Source organism: Lepidochelys olivacea, assembly GCF_965140295.1.
Source record: "Lepidochelys olivacea isolate rLepOli2 genome assembly, chromosome: 1".
Classification (NCBI taxonomy): domain Eukaryota; kingdom Metazoa; phylum Chordata; order Testudines; family Cheloniidae; genus Lepidochelys; species Lepidochelys olivacea.
This window is the reverse complement of record NC_140411.1, coordinates 6,848,554-6,871,736: the sequence shown is the minus strand read 5'-3', so window position 1 is coordinate 6,871,736 and position 23,183 is coordinate 6,848,554. Positions and strand designations below refer to the sequence as shown.

Sequence of the window (23,183 nt, the reverse complement as noted above, 5' to 3'; positions counted from 1 at the left end):
TTTTCTTTTTTCTTTTCTTCCTAAAAGTAAATAGGGGGTGTGTGTTCTACCCATTTGCTTTTTCTTTGGGCTGGGTAAGCAGGTTTCCAAGTAGTTGGAGGTTTTTTGCTTTAATTTGGGCCCAGAGCAGAGACAAGGGAATTGTCTTTTTCTGTAGGCTGACAATCACCATCAGAGAATAGGTATTCTATTCCAGCACAACAAAATTTTACAGCCAAGTTTTGTTTGTTTATTTCTAAACCTCGGGTGTAAAGTTAGTTAAAAACAGAGAGGTTAGAATGACCAAATCTGCATCTTGACTACAGCTGGAATTAGCCAAATTTCAGGCTGAGGAAAAACAAAGGGAACATGAAAGACAGATAGAACTCATGCGGCTGGAGAAGGAGGTACAGGAGGCTGCCCACAAGAGGGAAATGGAGGCAAGGAAGCATGTGGAGGAGGAGAAGGAAAAAGAGAGGAAGCATGTGGAGGAGGTGGAGAGGATAAAGGCCCAGCAGAATATACCAACAAACCCTAGCAATCCTTCTCCAAGTACCACTTCCCATCCCAGAAAGTTCCCCACCTACAAGGCAGGTGATGATACTGAGGCCTTCTTAGAAAACTTCGAAAGGGCCTGCCTTGGGTACAACATCTCTACTGACCAATACATGGTAGAGCTGAGGCCGCAGCTCAGTGGACCCTTAGCTGAGGTGGCAGCTGAAATGCCTAAAGAACACATGAACAAGTATGAACTGTTTAAATCCAAGGCGAGAGTCAGAATGGGGATAAAACCCGAGCAGTCTTGTCAGAGGTTCAGAGCCCTAAGGTGGAAACCAGACGTGTCATTTACCCGACATGCCTACCACATTGTGAAACATTGGGATGCCTGGATATCAGGAGCAAGTGTTGAATCTCCAGTAAATTTGCCCTTCCTAATGCAAATGGAACAATTCTTAGAGGGTGTTCCTGAGGAAATAGAAAGATACATCCTAGACGGGAAGCCCAAAACTGTAATCGAGGCAGGAGAGATTGGAGCCAGATGGGTGGAGGTGGCAGAGAAGAAGAAAACTGGTCGCAGTTGGAGCAGAGACCAGAAGGGACAACCCCAGACCCCACCCAATTACCGGGGGCCGCCCAAAGCCCCACCTACCTCCCAAAGAACCCTCCAGACCCCTTATCGTCCCACCACCCCGTTCTCCAGCAACCCTCCTCGCCCCAGTAACCCGTCAGCTGGACGATGTTTTAAATGTAACGAGCTGGGGCATGTAAAGGCCAACTGCCCCAAGAACCCCAACAGATTACAGTTCATTGCACCGGAATCACCCCAGAGGTCCACAGGCCCAGATACCTCCCAGATACCATTGGAGCGGAGGGAAACTGTGAGTGTGGGCGGGAAGAAGGTCACCGCGTGGAGGGACACCGGAGCACAAGTGTCAGCTATCCATGCTTCCTTAGTGGACCCCAATTTAATCAACCCAGAGATCCAAGTGACGATTCAACCCTTCAAGTCCAACTCTTTCGATTTGCCTACAGCCAAGTTGCCTGTCCAGTACAAGGGCTAGTCAGGAATGTGGACTTTTGCAGTCTATGATGATTATCCCATCCCCATGCTGTTGGGGGAAGACTTGGCCAGTCATGTAAAGCAGGCCAAGAGGGTGGGAACGGTCACCCGCAGCCAGGCTAAACAAGCTGTGAGTCCTAGCTCTGTTTCGGAAACTTCTATCAGGACCCGGTCAGAGGTGATGGACCTGGACCCCAGGCCAATGTCTGCAACAGCAGTAGTGGATCCCGTCCCAGAGACCCAGACGGAACCAGTCCCAGAACCGGAACCAGCTGAACAACCAACACCAGACCCCATGTCAGCACTGAATCCAGTACTTGCAACCTCAACACCAGAGGGCCCCACCGACCCTGAACTGGCAGCAGCCGATAACCCGACACAAGAGGCTCAGCCGGAGCCTGAATCCCAACATAGTGCACCAGCGGAGAGCGGTTCACAGTCAACAGAAACAGCTCCATCCCCTATATCGCTTCCAGAGGGACCAAGCCTAGGTCTACAATCCAATGAGGGACTGATGTCTCCAGCATCAAGGGAACAGTTCCAGACTGATCAGGAAGCAGATGAAAGCCTCCAGAGAGCTTGGACGGTGGCACGGAGCAACCCACCAACTCTCAGCTCTTCTAATCGATCCAGGTTTGTTGTAGAAAGAGGACTTTTATACAAGGAAACTCTTTCTGGTGGACACCAGGAAGACTGGCATCCTCAGAGACAGTTGGTAGTTCCAACTAAATACCGGGCCAAGCTCTTGAGCTTAGCCCACGATCACCCTAGTGGCCATGCTGGGGTGAACAGGACCAAAGACCGTTTGAGGGGGTCATTTCACTGGGAGGGAATGGGCAAGGATGTTTCTACCTATGTCCAGTCTTGTGAGGTGTGCCAAAGAGTGGGAAAACCCCAAGACCAGGTCAAAGTCCCTCGCCAGCCACTCCCCATCATTGAAGTTCCATTTCAGCGAGTAGCTGTGGATATTCTGGGTCCTTTTCCGAAAAAGACAGCCAGAGGAAAGCAGTACATACTGACTTTCATGGATTTTGCCACCCGATGGCCAGAAGCAGTAGCTCTAAGCAACACCAGGGCTAAAAGTGTGTGCCAGGCACTAGCAGACATTTTTACCAGGGTAGGTTGGCCCTCCGACATCCTCACAGATGCAAGGGACTAATTTCCTGGGAGGAACTATGAAAAACCTTTGGGAAGCTCATGGGGTAAATCATTTGGTTGCCACTCCTTACCACCATCAAACAAATGGCATGGTGGAGAAGTTTAATGGAACTTTGGGGGCCATGATACGTAAATTCGTAAATGAGCACTCCAATGATTGGGACCTAGTGTTGCAGCAGTTGCTCTTTGCCTACAGAGCTGTACCACATCCCAGTTCAGGGTTTTTCCCATTTGAACTTGTATGTGGCTGCGAGGTTAAGGGGCCATTGCAGTTGGTGAAGCAGCAATGGGAGGGATTTACACCTTCTCCAGGAACTAATATTCTGGACTTTGTAACCAACCTACAAAACGCCCTCCGAACCTCTTTAGCCCTTGCTAGAGAAAACTTACAGGATGCTCAAAAAGAGCAAAAAGCCTGGTATGATAAACATGCCAGAGAGTGTTCCTTCAAAGTAGGAGACCAAGGTCATGGTCTTAAAGGTGCTCCAGGCCCATAAAATGGAAGCATCGTGGGAAGGGCCATTCACGGTCCAGGAACGCCTGGGAGCTGTTAATTATCTCATAGCATTCCCCACCTCCAACCGAAAGCCTAAGGTGGATCATATTAATTCTCTAAAGCCCTTTTATTCCACAGAATTAAAGGTTTGTCAGTTTACAGCCCAGGGAGGACAAGACGCTGAGTGGTCTGAAGGTGTCTACTACGAAGGGAAATGTGGTGGTGGTGTGGAAGAGGTGAACCTCTCCATGACCCTTGGGTGTATGCAGCGACAGCAGATCCAGGAGCTGTGCACTAGCTATGCACCAACGTTCTCAGCCACCCCAGGACTGACTGAATGGGCATACCACTCCATTGACACAGGTAATGCTCACCCAATTAAAGGCCAACCTTACCGGGTGTCTCCTCAAGCTAAAACTGCGATAGAATGGGAGATCCAGGATATGTTACAGATGGGTGTAATCCGCCCCTCTGAAAGTGCATGGGCATCTCCAGTGGTTGTAGTTCCCAAACCAGATGGGGAAATACATTTTTGCGTGTACTACCGTAAGCTAAATGCTGTAACTCGCCCAGACAACTATCCAATGCCATGCACAGATGAACTATTAGAGAAACTGGGACGGGCCCAGTTCATCTCTACCTTGGACTTAACCAAGGGGTACTGGCAGGTACCGCTAGATGAATCTGCCAAGGAAAGGTCAGCCTTCATCACACATCTCGGGCTGTATGAATTTAATGTACTCCCTTTTGGGCTGCAAAATGCACCCGCCACTTTCCAAAGACTTGTAGATGGTCTCCTAGCGGGATTAGGAGAATATGCAGTCGCCTACCTTGACGATGTGGCCATATTTTCGGGTTCCTGGGCAGACCACCTGGAACATCTACAAAAAGTCCTTGAGCGCATAAGGGAGGCAGGACTAACTGTTAAGGCTAAGAAGTGTCAAATAGGCCTAAACAGAGTGACTTACCTTGGACACTAGGTGGGTCAAGGAACTATCAGCCCCCTACAGACCAAAGTGGATGCTATCCAAAAGTGGCCTGTCCCAAAGTCAAAGAAACAGGTTCAATCCTTCTTAGACTTGGCCGGTTATTACAGACGATTTGTACCGCACTACAGCCAAATCGCCGCCCCACTGACAGACCTAACCAAAAAGAAACAGCCAAATGCTGTTCAGTGGACCAAAAAGTGTCAGAAGGCCTTTAACAAGCTTAAAGCGACACTCATGTCTGACCCTGTACTAAGGGCCCCAGACCTTGATAAACCGTTCCTAGTAACCACAGATGCGTCCGAGCGTGGTGTGGGAGCAGTTTTAATGCAGAAAGGACCTGATCAAGAATTCCACCCTATAGTGTTTCTCAGCAAAAAACTGTCTGAGAGGGAAAGCAACTGGTCAGTCACTGAAAAGGAATGTTACGCCATTGTCTACGCTCTGGAAAAGCTACGCCCATATGTTTGGGGACGGCGTTTCCACCTGCAAACCGACCATGCTGCACTGAAGTGGCTTCACACCGTCAAGGAAACTAACAAAAAACTTCTTCGGTGGAGTTTAGCTCTCCAAGATTTTGATTTCGACATCCAACACATCTCAGGAGCTTCTAACAAAGTGGCTGATGCACTCTCCCGTGAAAGTTTCCCAGAATCAACTCGTTAAAATCGTCCTTGAGATGTGGAAAATATTGTTAGTCTTTATGTACTTGGTAGTATATTTAGAGATGCATGTGTCTTATTAACTCTGTTTTTCCTAGAGCTCCAGGAAGAAATCCCAGCAAGTGTTTCACCCTAGCTGAGATTTGGGGGGCGTGTCATAAATATAAAGGGAAGGGTAAACCCCTTTAAAATCCCTCCTGGCCAGGGGAAAGCTCCTCTCACCTGTAAAGGGTAAAGAAGCTAAAGGTAACCTCGCTGGCACCTGACCAAAATGACCAATGAGGAGACAAGATACTTTCAAAAGCTGGGAGGAGGGAGAGAAACAAAGGGTCTGTGTGTCTGTCTGTATGCTGGTTTCTGCAGGGGATAGACCAGGAATGGAGTCTTAGAACTTTTAGTAAGTAATCTAGCTAGGTATGTGTTAGATTATGATTTCTTTAAATGGCTGAGAAAAGAATTGTGCTGAATAGAATAACTATTTCTGTCTGTGTATCTTTTTTGTAACTTAAGGTTTTGCCTAGAGGGGTTCTCTATGTTTTTGAATCTAATTACCCTGTAAGATATATACCATCCTGATTTTACAGGGGGGATTTCTTTATTTCTATTTACTTCTATTTTTTATTAAAAGTCTTCTTGTAAAACACTGAATGCTTTTTCATTGTTCTCAGATCCAAGGGTTTGGGTCTGTGGTCACCTATGCAAATTGGTGAGGCTTTTTATCCAACATTTCCCAGGAAAGGGGGGGTGCAAGTGTTGGGAGGATTGTTCATTGTTCTTAAGATCCAAGGGTCTGGGTCTGTGGTCAGCTAGGCAAATTGGTGAGGCTTTTTACCAAACCTTGTCCAGGAAGTGGGGTGCAAGGTTTTGGGAAGTATTTTGGGGGGAAAGACGCATCCAAACAGCTCTTCCCCAGTAACCAGTATTAGTTTGGTGGTGGTAGCGGCCAGTCCAAGGACAACGGGTGGAATATTTTGTACCTTGGGGAAGTTTTGACCTAAGCTGGTAAAGATAAGCTTAGGAGGTTTTTCATGCAGGTCCCCACATCTGTACCCTATCTTCCTATTGGTGGTGTAAATCCAAGATTATGTTTTTGCTCATCTTCCTTGAGCTCCTGGGAGTCTCTGGACTTGCAGTGAGGGCAGGAAAAAGTCCCGCTAAATGTCATCCAGTCTCCTGTTATTTCTCCTTTCAGGAAGAAAAGTTCAAAACTCCTCAGACCTGCCCCATACATTATGTCAGCTGTCAATGACACCAAATTCAACTCTGCAGTGTTCCTTCTCACCGGCATACCTGGGCGGGAAGACTTGCAACTCTGGATCTCTATCCCTTCTGCTTAATGTATGTTATTTCCATAGTAGGAAATTCAGTCATTCTGTTCATTATAAAAACATATCCAAGCCTCCATGAGCCCATGTACATTTTCCTTTCCATGTTGGCCATCATGGACCTTGGTTTATCTATAGCCACCATGCCGACGATACTGGGCATATTCTTGTTTAACTCAAGGGAGATCAGCTTTGATGCATGTTTTGCCCAGCTGTTCTTTATCCACTCACTTCAATGAATTGAATCCTCTGTGCTCTTGTTGATGGCCTTTGACCGCTTCGTCGCAATCTGTAACGCACTGAGATATGCCTCCATCTTAACTGTTAGCCGACGGCCAAGGATGTTTGGTGAGGTGCCAGCTATGCCCGTTTATACCATCCGTGACTTTAACCGCTAGGACGCACTGTCCCTTCGCGGCGGGCAGCCCGGGCTAGGCTGACGGATGCCCCAAGGTCCTAACCACCCGTGACTTTAACTGCTAGAGCTCAGAGCTCCTTCGCAGCGGGCAGTCAATACTGACTGACAGGTGCCCCAATCGCAGCACTAAGAGCCTCTCCACACCCGTGACTTTAACTGCTAGAGCTCAGAGCTCCTTCACAGCGGGCAGCCAGGATTGACTGACAGGTGCCCCAAGAGTTTGCCCCGTGGAGGCGGCACAACTCAACGCTAGGCTTTTAGTACTCTCACCTAATGGCCAGGCTTTAGAGCCAAAACGGCTGAGGTTCTTTAATTGTGTTGGCTGCTTTACAGTAAACCAGAGAAAACAAGTCAGGCTTATGCACAAATGGTTACCAAAATTTATTAAGCTAGATTCTAATCATGTGGTTACAAAATTGCTAGTGCCTACTTATTTAAATGTAGAGATGTTACACACACAAACAAGTTACAAAACTGAAGCCACAATCCCAAAGAAAGAAAACAAAGTATAGAGCTCTATTTCAAAATATGTGTACACTAAAGATAGGAGATCAGGTGTGGGTGCTTCTTACCCTCCTTGCATCTCTCAATTCCAGCGGTGCCAAGCCAGGATCGGTCACTCAATTCCGCGGAAAGACGAATAAGGGACAAGGCGTAGGGACCCTCTTAGCTGCAGAAGCCTTGGGAGGCTGTCACTTATCTGACCAGCAGATAGATAGTGAAAAGCACTCCAAAATCATGGTGCTGTAGGTCCCCTACTTATACCTCTGTACTCCTTTATTCTCTTTCTCCTTTCTTATGCCAAATTGAGGCTGGTCTGTCTGGGCGAGGCCAGCTTTTGCAAGAGTAGTTTACACTTGCAAAGGAGAGAAACAATAAGTGTCGACTACTGGACATTTCTTTTATCAGGGTAAATATTTTCTCACCTAGGATGTTGGTGTGTGTGCATCACTCTATTTAGTAGGGGCTAAGAGCCATGTCTGTCACAGGGCCTCTGCCTGCTGTGAGCTTAATCCTTGTATCTGTTCCCAGAGGCACATTGTAGCAGCACACCTGTGCTTTCACAGCTTCAAAGGCTGTGCTGGAATATATGTTAAGTGCCCTGTTCCTGCTTCCTCCTGTGTTTCCAGCAATGCTGGTCTGAGGGGGGGGGGGGCTGGCTGTCTGCCTACATTAACCCTGCAGAGAATAGCCAAGATGGGACTTGTGTGTGTGCTAAGAGGAGTAGCCGTAATAATCCCACTCCCCCTTCTTCTGAAACGGTTCCGATTTTGTCGAGCCAATGTCCTGTCCCATTCCTATTGCCTGCACCAGTAGGTCATGAAGCTGGCTTGTTCCGATATCACAGTCAACAGCATCTATGGCTTGTCTGGTTCATTCTTAATTATGGGGTTGGACTCGCTGCTCATCTTCTTCTCTTATGTGATGATCCTCAAAACAGTGCTGAGCATCACGTCCTAGGCGGAGTGCCTCAAGGCCCTGAACACCTGCGTCTCCCACCTCTGCATTGTCCTGCTCTTCCACACACCAGAGATAAGCTTGACTCTGATACACAGATTCAGGAATAGCTCTTCTCCCTTGCTTCAGATTTTCCTGAGCTACGTCTACCTGCTCGTTCCTCCCCTGATGAACCCAGTCGTGTACAGCGTAAAAAGCAAACACCTTCGTGAGAAAATAATCAGATTGTTTGTCAAGTGAAGGGTCAGTTCATCACCCGGCTCCAGCGCTGGTGACAAAGGAGACAAAAACATGGGACACGGACAGTTATTTAATTCTGGACCCTTACTTCTGAGATGAGATGAACTACTCATCTCCACTCTATAGAGAGAAGTTTAGATGGAGTCTAAGGCTTGGAGCAATGGGATATGGGTCCACCGCCACCCACTGGTGAGGGAGGCTAGCACACTGGGGGTAGGAGACCAAGGCAGGCAGGAGCATTAACAAAGTGACTGTGTTCGTGGAGAGCCAGGGGACTGGTGGGATGTTGGCCCATAAACATCTGAATCAGTGGCTGCTCTGACCTCAGAGTTCCTGTCGATACTGTCAATATAGAGAAGGGACGTGGATGCTGTTTCCCATTACACCTGGCCTGTCACTGTCCCGTCTCTAGTTAAACTTCCACTGGCCAAGAGGAAAGCTGCAGGGGTGTTCTGCAGTCACAGTCCTGCTTCTTTCTGAGTGCTCTGGCTGCTGTGTGATCCATGAGGGTTGCAGCAGCTGTGGACAGGAGCTTTTCAAGGGACACCCACCCGTCCACTACTCCCTCAGCCAGGTGCTTGTGACTGAGCCGTGTCAGAGACATGATTAGAGCAGGAGCCACAGGAGAAGCCATACCAGCAGTATGTCCCCGCCTCCCCACTGATGGTTCTGTACACCACCCACCTGCTGAGCCCACTCCTCACCGAGGCAGGGCAGAGCTGCGTGTGCAAGTGAGGGTCTGACACACAGGAGTCCTGTCAAGAGACTCAGGCCCAGATTCCCTCCTCCTCCCCTCTGTTTGTGATGTCCTAGCAATGCAAAGGGGTGGAAAAGGGAATCTGCTCCCCATCAGACGCAAGGCTGGCTCCTATCCCAGCCCAGCCCATTCAGTGTAGGGTGACCACTTTTTCCAAAGGCAGAAGCAGAACTTATGCAAGAGTCACGTCTCCACATTCACCAAGCCCCTGCTCCCCCAAGGCCAATCCCTCTTCCCCATCCCTTCCCCCAAGCCCCACCCCCTGCTCCTCCTCTTTACCTGAGGCTCCACCCCCTCTCCAGGCCCAAAGCCAGAACCTGACCATGGTAAGAGCTACCCAGGGAGCCAGAGCCTATAGGACTAGCCGCTCTTCTCTTCTTCCTTGCCCTTCCACCTTCAGTGACTACCTGATGAGCCCCTTCTTCATTTTCCAACTCTGCAAACCTATTCTTGAGCTCTATTTCTCCTTCCCTAGCCCATCTTTTCCTCTGCCTGGTTCTTTTAGTCACATGCTTCCACTGACCACTTTCCTCACCCAGTCTCCCCTCAGAATTCCCCAGCCCTAATTCCACCAGCAAGTCTGAGCTTTTCCCTTTAGATACCTCCATAATCTGCACAAACCCCTTCCTAAACTCTTCCAGACTTTCCACCTGCATCTCCAAACCTCAGATCTTTTCCTCCATCAGCTCTATCAGACAGCATTTCATGCAGACAAAACTCTTACCAGGTCCCCCCTCCAGGACCATGTACATACCACAGCTTCCACATCCAGTCATCTTCATTGTGTCTTCCACTACATGAGTCACTCCCACTGCTGCCTCTGTGTCTGTCATCGCCTTCCCACCTAAATCCTGTTCACCTGGGAAACACAAACCAAACCAAAACACCACCCCCCACAGCAAAAACAAACCCCGAACAAGCACCTCAAGACAAACTCCCCCTCAAACTCTCCTGTTTACAGCTTTGTTTGCTGGCTCCTGTGCTGCTGCAGCTGTCTGAGCTCATCAGCAGCGGTGACCATGCAGTCCCAGAATCTCAAAAGAGCTCCAGCATGGACCGAACGGGAGGTACTGGATCTGATCGCTGTATGGGGAGAAAGAAAAGGAGGACTTGTGGCACCTTAGAGACTAACCAATTTATTAGAGCATAAGCTTTCGTGAGCTACAGCTCACTTCCTCAGATGCATATCGTGGAAACTGCAGCAGGCTTTATATATACACAGAGAATATGAAACAATACCTCCTCCCACCCCACTGTCCTGCTGGTAATAGCTTATCTAAAGTGATTTCCAGCACAAATCCAGGTTTTCTCACCCTCCACCCCCCCACACAAATTCACTCTCCTGCTGGTGATAGCCCATCCAAAGTGACAACTCTTTACACAATGTGCATGACAATCAAGCTGGGCTATTTCCTGCATAAATCCAGGTTCTCACATCCCCCCACCCCCATACACACACAAACTCACTCTCCTGCTGGTAATAGCTCATCCAAACTGACCACTCTTCAAGTTAAAATCCAAGTTAAACCAGAACATCTGGGGGGGGGGTAGGAAAAAACAAGAGGAAACAGGCTACCTTGCATAATGACTTAGCCACTCCAAGTCTCTATTTAAGCCTAAATTAATAGTATCCAATTTGCAAATGAATTCCAATTCAGCAGTTTCTCGCTGGAGTCTGGATTTGAAGTTTTTTTGTTTTAAGATAGCGACCTTCATGTCTGTGATCGCGTGACCAGAGAGATTGAAGTGTTCTCCGACTGGTTTATGAATGTTACAATTCTTGACATCTGATTTGTGTCCATTTATTCTTTTACGTAGAGACTGTCCAGTTTGACCAATGTACATGGCAGAGGGGCATTGCTGGCACATGATGGCATATATCACATTGGTGGATGTGCAGGTGAACGAGCCTCTGATATGTGGCTGATGTTATTAGGCCCTGTGATGGTGTCCCCTGAATAGATATGTGGGCACAGTTGGCAACGGGCTTTGTTGCAAGGATAAGTTCCTGGGTTAGTGGTTCTGTTGTGTGGTATGTGGTTGTTGGTGAGTATTTGCTTCAGGTTGCGGGGCTGTCTGTAGGCAAGGACTGGCCTGTCTCCCAAGATTTGTGAGAGCTATTACCAGCAGGACAGTGGGGTGGGAATAGGTATTGTTTCATATTCTCTGTGTATATATAAAGCCTGCTGCAGTTTCCACGATATGCATCTGAGGAAGTGAGCTGTAGCTCACGAAAGCTTATGCTCTAATAAATTGGTTAGTCTCTAAGGTGCCACAAGTCCTCCTTTTCTTTTTGCGAATACAGACTAACACGGCTGCTACTCTGAAACCTGTATGGGGAGAGGAATCCGTGCTATCAGAACTCCATTCTAAAAGATGAAATGCCAAAATATTTGAAAAAATCTCCAAGGGCATGAAGGACTGAGGCCAGAACAGGGACCTGCAGCAGTGCCATGTTAAAATTAAGGAGCTCAGGCAAGCCTACCAAAAAAACAAAGAGGCAAATGGCCGCTCTGGGTCAGAGCCCCAGACATGTCGCTTCTATGATGAGCTGCATGCCATTCTAGGGGGTGCCCCTACCACTACCCCACCCCTTCCGTGGATACCTGCAAGGGGGGAGTCTCACACAACAGGGTGAGGATTTTGGGGATGAAGAAGATGATGTTGAGGAGGAGGAGGAGGATAGGGCACAACAGGGAAGAAGAGAAACCGTTCTCCCCGACAGCCAGGAACTGTTTATCACCCTGGAGCTAATACCCTCCCAACCCTCCCAATGTGGGCTCCTGGACCATGAAGCCAAAGAAGGCCCCACTGGTGAGTGTACCTTTGTAAATATAATACAGGGTTTAAAAGCAAGCATATTTAATGATTAATTTGCCCTGAAGTCTTGGGATGCATTCGCAGCCAGTACAGTTACTGGAAAAATCTGTTAACGTGTCTGGGGATGGAGCGGAAATACTCCAGGAACGTTCTTAAGGGGACATTCAGAGGTGGCCTTTCCTGCTGGGCTGTTTGTCTGTGGCTGAAAAGAAATCATCCCCGCTTTTAGCCATGCGGTGGCGGGAGGATCCGTTCATGCTGAACTGTTTGTGTTTGGCTGGCAGGGATCTTCCCTGATACTAGTCATGCGGTGGGAGGATGGGTGAAGTGATCATCCCAGAGAATCGGTGGGGCCTTAGTTGGGTTTGTGCTGCATGTTAACTGAAAAAAACCGCAATCCCTCCTTTTAAATGGCCAACCTAATGGGTGCTTGGTATGGGAAAGGAGGGCACTGCTGTTTGAAACCATTCCCACATGTTATGAAGTTTGAAGAAGCCAAAAGACTGTGGCTTACCATGGCTGCCTTCAACTCCAAATTCTGTTGCCCAGCCCTGTGTGTGTGATCTCTCTCACCAAACCGTCAGGCCCTCAACCCTCAACATAAGAGGCAAAATACTACCTTGTACCCAAATCACACGTGATATGTAATGTTAACAGCTTGGTTCACCGTGAAAGAGTCTACCCATTGTTCTCTAAAATGTGTATCTTTAAATACTACTCTCCCGTTTTTTCCTCCCGCAGCTGGAAATGTTTCAATGCTTCCCCTATCTCTCCGTTCCAGAGGCTAGTGCAGATAAGAAGGTGAAAAAAATGTACTCGCGATGCAATGTTCTCTGAGCTCATGCAGTCCTCCCACACTGAAAGAGCTCAGCAGAATGCATGGAGGCAAACTTTGGCAGAGTCCAGGAAAGCCGAAAATGAACACGAGGACAGGAGGGATGAGCAAGATGAGAGGTTGCGGGAGCAAGAGGAGAGGTGGCGGCAGCATCATGACAGGAGGCAGGATGCAATGCTGAGTCTACTGGGGGATCAAACTGATATGCTCTGGAGTCTGGTGGAGCTGCAGGAAAGGCAGCAGGAGCACAGACCGCCGCTGCAGCCCCTGTGTAACCGCCCTCCCTCCTCCCCAAGCTCCATAGCCTCCTCACCCAGACGCCCAAGAACGCGGTGGGGGGGCCTCCAGGCACCCAACCACTCCACCCCAGAGGACTTCTCAAGCAACAGAAGGCTGGCATTCAACGCATTTTGAAGTGCAGTGTGGCCTTGTCCTTCCCTCCTCCCCTCATCCACCACCCCACCCGGTGATTCTCTCTTCTCCCACCCCTCCTGGGCTATTAAGGGGGTGGGTTTTCATCAAGGAGAAACAAACAGAATTGTCACACAGTAGCCTGGCCAGTCATGAAACTGGTTTTCAAAGCTTCTCTGATGCACAGCGCACAATGCTGTGCTCTTCTAATTGCCCTGGTGTCTGGCTGCGTGTAATCAGCGGCCAGACGATTTGCCTCAATCTCCCACCCTGCCATAAACGTCTTTGTTAGGATATCGATATTCAGGCCTGTCTGTAAAGGCCTATACTCTAAGAATTTAGGTGTATTCTTATCACTTAGCTTATTATAGAGGTATAAAAGAAAGAATCAAAATCACTGTCTGCCGGTGTAAGAGCCTTTTCTTACTATAACAGTCTGAGGCCCTGTTTTTAGGCAAAGGCCTTTGGCTAAGCAACAGAGGCAGCTGGGAAGCGACTGGTCACTTCCTCACATTCCAAACTAGTCACATTGAAAGAAGGTGCTATTGGGCTGTTAGGATACAATCCTGTCCTGATAGTGCCTATCCCCTCCAGAGAAAGGGAAGTGCCTAGAAGATGTAAAAGGAAACTTAGTTTGATAGCATCCTGTCTGGCAAGAACTCACTTATCAATAGCCGGGATGTGAAATCCTCACTTCTGTATTGTTTTGTCATTATAGTTCACACTTTGCCATTGTTTGTTTGTATAATCTCTGTCTGGTTCTGTGATTGTTTCTGTCTGCTGTATAATTAATTTTGCTGGGTGTAAACTAATTAAGGTGGTGGAATATAATTGGTTAAATAATCAAGTTACAAGATGTTAGGGGGCTTATTCCTTCACAAACTTACTTCCCTGGTCCTTCTCGCATGAACAGAGAGCAACAATACCCGAAGCCCAAAGGTGCAAACAATTTGATGTTTATTGGGGTGAACTTCCAGCAAGCATGATTCCAGTTTCCTTCCTTAGTGTCCCCCTTCCCAGCTCTGACACCACAGAGCCTTACACCTGTGTCCCTGTTCCCATTCCTGCCCTTAGCCAAATGATTTCCCCATCCCCATTCCCTGTTCCCATTTCCCACCCACACACCCACCCACTTCCTGATTGACTGCAGACTATATAGTAAAACTTGAGTTCTGCTTAGCTATACCTTAACCAATCATTTTCCTGAAATTTAACTAACCAATCCTAACATATTGTACCATGATTATGTAACCAATTATATCCCACCATCTTAATTAATTTACACCCAGCAAAATTAATTATACAGCTGATAGAAACAATTACAGAACCAGACAGAAATTATACAGACAAACAACAGCAAAGTGGGAACTATAATGACAAAACAATACAGAAGTGAGGATTTCACATCCCAGCTATTGATAAGTGAGTTCTTGCCAGACAGGATGCTGTCAAACTAAGTTTCCTTTTATATCTTCTAGGCACTTCCCTTTCTCTGGAGGTGATAGGCATTATCAGGACAGGATTGTATCCTAACAGCCCAATAGCACCTTCTTTCAATGTGACTAGTTTGGAATGTGAGGAGGTGACCGGTTGCTTTCCAGCTGATGGCTGCCTCTGTTGCTTAGCCAAAGAACAGGGCCTCAGACTGTCACAGTAAGAGAAGGCCCTTACACCGATAGACAGTGACTTTGATTCTTTCTTTTATACCTCTAGAACTAGCTAAGTGATAAAAATACACCTAAATTCATAGAGTACAGGCCTTTGCAGACAGGCCTGAATATCTATATCCTAAGACCACCCACTGACATATCCAAGGGCCGCCCGTTACCTTGTACATGTTGATTTGCTCAAAATATCTCTATCCATCATGCTGTTATTCCTGCCCTTCTCCTTAAGATGGGTCAGCATCTTCCTTATGTTTTTGCCCAGTGGTATTAATAGCACTGACCTACTGCATGGCGTGTTGTACTGATAAATGTTATAGATTGTGAGGTGCTTGGACGCTACAGTCATTGGAACCAGAGCTAAATGCCTTAGAACGATTTCAGCTCTGTGTGCCTCATAAGGGTGATTTGGGGCACTGCGTGGAGAACCTGTACTCTTCGCAACACCCCTTAGTGATGAGGCCTGTCATTAGCACAGCTCCCTTTGACTAGGGAGTTCTGTGCCCCTCCTGCAGGTCGGCAGTAATAGGGGGAATCAGGACGTGCTTTCAGAGAATGAAGGATCTGGAGAGCATTGCCTGGCTGAACAGAGCCATGCTGGGCTTTCCCTCGGTCTGATCCTGACCCCCACCTGCTCCATGAGCAATGAGGTCCGCTCTAGCGCTGGAGATAGAGCACACACCTGCATCCAAATTTCCAACATCACCAAGCTGGATATGGGGGCGAGGGTTGTTTGGGTCCAATAGGGAGCTAGCATCAGGCATTTGGAGCTGGACTTGGGTCATGCCCCTTTCTATTAAGGATGTGCATGGCCTTGCTTACCCAGCATGTCATGTCTCATGCCTGATCATGAGGAGGAGACCCTCTGACCTGTGCTTCAGGAACAAGTAATTCTGTGAGCCTGTCACTGTTATATCTGGCTGGCTGTGGCATAACCCGGTTCCTTAGAACCGGGCCTCTGCAGCCCAGTGCAAGGGGGCATAATGGCTCTGCCTCTGATGCACTGTGAGACCAGAAATATCCACTAACCAACCCTCAGTACCTTCATTTATGTGTGCTCTGCTTGAGATATGGCCAGCAGCACCATCTTTTGGGATTTTATTGGGAGTCTTGCATTATTTCATGTCTTTCTGAAAGCCCCAATTCTGGGATAAAAACACTGCACGGGAATCTCAGTTTTCAGTTTTCTTTTAAAAGTTTATTTAGAAAAGTGAGTTGCAGAAAAACTAAAGAACCTGAAGCAGGTGCACCCAAAAGTCTCAGAAAACAAAGTCACATGAAAACAAACCCCACATTGGTATATTTTAAAATTTCATTAGTTTAAAACAATCTCATGATTTTTGGGGGTGTGATGTTGGATCATATTAAAGAAGTTCTGTATTAAAATCACAATTGAGTTTGATTCCCCATAGTTTAAATTCCAGGGTATTACTAATTAAGAGGTCTCTTGGTTTTTGGTGCTGTTTCTCTCCCTCTATGTGTGAAACTTGCAAGCTGCTAATTGTGTTAGTACATTCTAAGACAGAGTCGGTTCTCAAAGCCATTCTTTGTAACAACTACTCACACAGAGAGAGACTCAAAGCAATACTCTGTAACAATAGAAACAGCACCCAGAGACTCCCCGCCCTTTTGTTGTATTCATCTCACTTTGTTAACAATTGTGATTAAAATAGAGATAGAGGATGTACGTGGATGGATGCTTGGTGTGGGTAGTAACTGAATGATCAGAGAGGTGCCAGCCTAAAAATCCAGTGTCCATTGGCTGAAGAAGGCGTCAAGTGGAAATAACCAGAGGACCCCCGGAGCGCAGACTGGAATCCACCCAACAGCCTCAAGAATGGGAGAACCAAAGAACAAGATAACATCTGGCAGCACGGAGCCATCAGGAATGTGCCATCTGCTGATTGATTCAGCAACAGCATGATGAAGCAATTCCCATAGACTGGCATAGGAAGAAATTCCTATAAAAATGGACTCTAGAAAGTGAGAACTTTGGGGTCTGATTCTGCAAACCAACTTCCAGGAGCATCAGATGAGCATCTGACGAGGCCCTGCTCCCTCCTCATGTCCAGGCCACCTGGCCAGTGGCTTGGCATGAGCAACTCTAAGGCTGGTAACTATGATAACAACCTTGCAGTACCTGTGTGTGTGTGTGTGTATGAATGAATGTGTGAATAAATATGAAATTGAAAGGAATGTTATAGCTATAACTAACTGCTTACTATGATTCTTTCTGTATTCACAATAAATGTGGTATTTTGCCTTTTCCCCTTTAATAAGATCCTGCTGGTTTTTATTTTATTGGTATAACATTGACTTATATTTTTTAATGGGGCTTGGTGATACCGCATACCTAGATGAAAAGATATGAAGAGCAAGCAGCAGAAGAAAAAAAAATAACATCATTTTTTTTAAAGTACATCAGAAGCAGGAAGCCAGCCAAAAAATCAGTGGGGCCACTGAATGATTGAGGTGCTAAATGAGCACTCAAGGAAGATGAGGCTGTTACAGAGACGCTAAATGAATTCTTTGCATTGGTCTTCACTGCAGAGGATGTGAGGGAGATTCCCACAACTGAGCCATTCTTTTTAGGTGACAAATCTGAGGAACAGTCACACATAGAGGTGTGAATAGAGAAGGTTGTGATGTTTCACCCTATATTCATCATAGTGATATTATTATGACATGATTATGACATAATTATGATATATCTGGTACAAGATACGTTTTGTGAGGTGTCATTGGAAAAGTTATGATTTGCTGATTATGATTATCTATTTTGTGTGCATGTATCATTTTTGTACCTGAAGTTATGAATATGTACTTTGTATCTGTATTTCAAATGTGCTTTGGGTAACACAACAAGCCTCTCAGGCACAGCAATGAAGAAGCTAGACAGTGCTTATGGATCATCAGCAAATACTGAGAAGGCCAAAACTATACCTGGTCCAAAAAGAATTAGATAAGTTCTTGGAGGATAGGTCCATCAATAGCTATCAGCCAAGATGGTCAGGGAAAGAGCCCCATGCTCTGGGTGTCTCTAAATCTCTGACTGCCAGAATATGGGAGCAGAGATGGAGGATGGATAACTTGATAATTACCCTGTTTTGTTCATCCCCTCTGAAGCATCTGAACGGGCCACTGTCAGAAGACAGGACACTGGGTTAGAAGGACTATTGGTCTGACACAATATGGCCGTTCTTATGTCTTAAATTATTCCACTGATTGAAGGGCTGCAGCAGACAAACCTTTTCCAGGTGATCTCTCTGTTACAGAGGTGGTGTAGCCACCCCAGCAGACGTCCATGGTAGCGTGACCATACCTCCCAATCTGGCCGAGACAGTCGCTCTTTTAAGCCCTGTCCCAGCCAAGCTGACTTTTTTTCTCTCAAAAGGAGACATTTTTCCCTTTTAATCTCGCTCTTGCTGACTTGATCAGTTGGCAACAGCAAACGGGACAAATGTGCACTTCTGTCGTAAAAGTGGGGAAGTGGGATGCGGCAGAATGTTCGGGGGGGGGGGGTCGAGTGGAGGTGCCAGCCCCCCGCACACTGGGTGAGGCAGAGCTGGGGGTGGGGAGGCAGGTTTCCAGCCAGAGGTGACAGACTCCTGACACCTAAGGGGGCCTCTACAGGGTTCCAGTGACAGGCAATAGCCTCAAACGGGGGAGACCTTGTGCTGCCACCTAGTGGCATTGTTCTGTAGCACGAGGGACAGAGGCTCATGGTTTGAGCTAGAACTGGGCTGGAAAACAGAGAGTTTATTTTCCCCACCAAAAATATTGACCCAAACTAAAATGTTTCCTTTTCATCCATTTTTTTGAGGTGAGTTCTCATAGAAAATGGGTCATTTTTCTCTGAAATTTCAGCTGTCATGATGCTTCCCAGCTGCAGGTGCCTGGATTCCCAAGAGAAATTGGAGGCTTTTCATCTGCCTCTTCCTCGAAACATAAACGAAGGTTGCACTGACGGAGTCTCTGGCTGCACTCTGGGTATGGAGAGGTCAAAACCTCCTGACCAATCCGTGGCAGGGGTACTGTGCCCATCAGCTACTCTAACCAGCCTTCCCATCTCTGTGTAGCCCCATCCACCCTGTCCAATGCCCCATCAGCAGATCCTGTGGGCAGTGGCTACTGTGACAGGCCCTGGTAGCACATTTCTGATGAACCTGTGCTAGCAGGGAGCTGGAGAGGGTCCTAGAGGAGGTGTGGAGGCCCAGAAATTGTGGATGGGTGGGTCTAGCTATCAATGGATCACTGAGATCTGTGACTAACTATGGGGATCCCTGGATTCCTCAGGCAAAAGGGAAAGGACCTCCCTCCTGGAATGATCCGAGGGAAAGTTCCCTGTATGGAGCCTTGTGGAATCTCCCTTCCCTGGCCTGCACCCTGGGTTGGTAATGCAGGAAAGGGGGCTGCCAGGGAGAAATCTGCTCCTATATTATTATTATTATTCTATTTTCTTGTATTTCAGCAAGATCACAGCTGAGACAGCATCACCGTTACCCCTCGGCCATCCCCAAGGTAGCCATGTGACTAATCAGAACCATTTGAACAGTAGCAACAAGCACGGATTCCAGGAGTAGAGCCTGCAGGGTGGACACTGCAGTCCAGTTGTGTAGCATAAACACACATCCCCTTTGATTTGGCCTCCTGCACTTTGCAATGACGGGGTTAAAGCCTTTGCACACTAAGCCGAGCAGCTGAGGTTCTCTGATGGCCAAGTGGCCCCCAAGGGAATGTGCATGCATGCTGCATAAAGACAATTGCCTCCTTATCTGAACAGGATACTGACTGCTTCCCATGCAATCGCTTTGATGACTCCTTGTCCTTTAGGATGAAGACCTCTGGTGTCAGAGGCTCCTCTTCTAGCAGGAATTGGGTGCGTTGGCAGGTTTCAATATCTTTAAAATGTGAAGTGAAGGGGAAAGGCTGGAAGCTGTTTCCATTGGCAGATATTCTGTGCAGCGGCCAAGGACTCAGCTGGGCTGTCAGGGTGACTCAATGACGGGGCTGGAGGACAGGCAGCGCTAGGTAGCTTGGGAACCCCTCCCCCACATCTGCACATGCTCCACAGTGGGGTGTTCAAGCTACACAGAAATCTAACTTTTAAAGTGAGCTTGGAATGTTAAAACCCTGATCCCCTGATGCCCTGAGCCAAAACTTTCCATTGCAACAAAAATATTACCAAACCAAACTTTCATGACATGATTGTATGTTGAAAGCCAGCAGTAGAGTTGTTGAAATCTCTACAGGAAGGAGCAGTGGTATCTTCACTGCTTAATGGTTTGGCTTTCAAAAGTATATCAGAAGTACTTCACATACTGTTTGCAAAGGGTTTATGCTATGGAATCATGTTTAGTGAATAGTTGTATGATACCATCTCTTAGTAGCAGACCAGAGGCTGTTTCTAACACTTCCATTTCAGGTCATGCATTCAATCACTCTTGAAGGTTTGTGTAAGTCTTTCCAAAAATTCCTGACAAAACAAAATCACTGGTCTGTGTTTCAGCAAAGAGTAGACCTCAGATATAGGAAAGGAGTGTGTATTAGTGGTTGTGTTAACTTACGCCCATCACCCCTTACAGGAGCATTGCTCAAGTAATTTGCACACTCAACTGGATATTAATGCAAACCTAGTGTTTGCACTATTCACCCATTTGTGATGTCGTCCCCTTCCCTGCCCAGTTTGAAGTAACACTAGGTGTTAGCTTGTAACTTGACAAATATCTACAAACTCCTGCAGGGGAGAGGATGCAGGTCCTGTGAGGATGAAGAGAAGCCTGTAGCATGATCAGACTCTCTGGATTCAGTTAACATTGGCGAGGAAAACACTTCAGGTTCCATTGGAGGGATTCTTGCAGGTCAGAGTGTATCACTGGTAGCATCTGATAAGGGAAAGTAAATAGAGCCCAGTTCTGATTGAATTTATATATGTAGATCTGGAGTGATGCAGTTAAAGTCAATATTATTGAATTAAGAAAATGGCAATAAAATTTTTTCTCATGTACTGCAAAAAGGCAGTGGCATAATTTGAACTGTCAGGACTGGAGAAAATTATATATATAATATAGATCTTCAATCCAGGACACATAGATCAAAGAATGTTTTCACCATAAACTGGCCCTGTGTTTAGACTCATGTCTCTATACAATGGGGCATAGCCAGAAGTGGAGGGCCAAAAAGGATGTCTGTGGGAAGGTCACAATTGTAAAATCACACAGTGCTCAAGTAGGCTGTGAAACTCCCAGCCACAAGATATCAAGGGGGGCAAGAGTGTAGCAGGATTCAAAGAGGGAGTGGATGCTTATATGGCTAACCAGAAAATCTAATTACAGTAGTGAGGATTGTTTTAAAAAGTCTTAGAAGGGCTCTAAACCTTCCTGATTTACACCACAAAATATGTCTAATTTATGGGTTTCAGGGAGAAATTTTCCCTGAGAGCAGGTTATCTCATAGCTGCCTATTGCAGGGTTTCTTCCACCTTCCACTGAAGCATCTGGAACTTGCCACTGGATACTGGGCTTGATGGACTACAGGTTTGATTCTGTCTGGCAGTGCCTATATTCCTAATGGTGGTGTAAATGCAAGACTTTGGTTTTGCTGATCTTCCTTGAGCTCCTGGGAGTCTCTAGACTTGCACTAAGCGCAGAATGATGTTTCGCTGAGTATCATGTAGTCTCCTGTTCTTTTTCATTTCGGAAAGAAAAGCTCAAAACTCCCTGCACAGTACATTATGTCAGCTGTCAATGACACCAAATTCAACTCTGTAGTGTTCATTCTTACCAGTATACTTGGGCAGGAAGACTTACATCTCCGGATCTCTAGCCCCTTCTGTTTAATATATTTCATTTCCATAGTAGGGAATTCAGTCATTCTGTTCATTATAAAAACAGATCCAAGCCTCCATGAGCCCATGTACATTTTCCTTTCCATGTTGGCTGTCGCAGACCTTGACTTATCAATATCAACCATACCGATAACATTGGAGATATTATTATTTAACTCTAGGGAGATCAGCCTCAATGCCTGTTTTGCCCAGCAGTTCTTCATCCACTCGTTTTCATGCATTGAATCCTCTGTGCTCTTGTTGATGGCCTTTGACCACTTCATCACGATCTGTAACCCATTGAGATATGCTTCCATCTTAACCCCACCGAGAATAGCCAGGATGGGACTTTTCTTTGAGCTAAGATGGGTGTCCCTAATATTCCCTCTGCCCATTCTCCTGAAATGGTTCTGGTACAGTTGAACCAATGTCCTCTCCCATTCCTACTGTCTGCACCAGGACGTCATGAAGATGGCTTGTTCTGATATCACAGTCAACAGCATCTATGGATTGTCTATTGAACTCTTAAATTGTGGGGTTGGACTTGTTCCTCATCTTTCTCTCTTATGTGATGATCCTCAAAACTCTGCTGAGTGTTGCATCCCACATGGAGAGACTCAGAGCCCTGAACGCCTGTATCTCCCACTTCTGCGCCATCCTGTTCTTCTACATACCAGAGATAGGCTTGTCTGTGATACACAGATTCAGGAATAGCTCTTCTCCCTTCCTTCAGATTCTCCTGAGCTATGTCTACCTGCTGGTCCCATCCCTGATGAACCCAATAGTGTACAGCGTGAAAAGCAAACACCTTTGTGCACGGATAACCAGAGCAGTTCATCAAGTAAAGGGTATGACACTCTGTGCCTCAGGGGAACCCCCTGCACCTCCATGTTCATCCTTATAATATGATTGTGTGGTATCCAATGCAAAATTTGTCATGTCGGGTGTCTTCGGAAGGCCCATGATGCACTGAGCATTGTTGTTATACTGATGTTATAGTAATTGTTGTTACAGTAATGTCATAATAATGTTATATGTTATAATTTCATGTATATAGTTATGAGGCTGAAAATGTATCTTAATGCTTAAAACAAGCCCAAACAAAAACTCCCCAAGAGCAGAGGGGCAGTTCACATCTCATCAGGGCATGTATGGGAGAAACCAAGCCCTGCCTCACAGAAACAAATGACACTGGCCTAGGCAACAACAAAGGATCTGTTGGACTCTCGAGTGAGTCACCCCCCTTCCTTTGGTCAGTTTGGGACTGTGATGAGCTAATGCTCACCTGACTCTGAAGGGCAGGGGGCAAAGTCAAGAGGGAAGAAAGAACATGATAAAAGGGAGAGATGTTTGCCACACTGTTCCTCTCTCTTCCATCTACATCTATAGACAGCACCACCACCAATCAACTGAAGCTCTGATCAAAGGGGAGAGCCTGGCTGAAGAGAAACCAGCCACTCCGTAGTGAGAAGCATCTAAGTTTGTAAGGGCATTGAAAGTGTTAAGATCAGCTTAGAATGCATTTTGCTTTTATTTCATTTGACCAAATCTGACTTGTTATGCTTTGACTTATAATCACTTAAAATT

General features: G+C 46.7%; 1 protein-coding gene across 1 annotated transcript in view; it reads left to right on the top strand.

Moving 5' to 3' along the window:
• Positions 1–6,074: 6,074 nt before the first annotated feature.
• Positions 6,075–23,183, top strand: part of LOC311513777 (olfactory receptor 51G2-like) — a gene marked incomplete at both ends in the record, with an annotated part of 30,874 nt that continues 13,765 nt past the window's right edge. The window contains one exon of the mRNA XM_084615870.1: positions 6,075–6,140. Coding sequence (XP_084471996.1) covers positions 6,075–6,140 — 66 coding nt within the window. The remainder of the gene's footprint in view (positions 6,141–23,183) is intronic.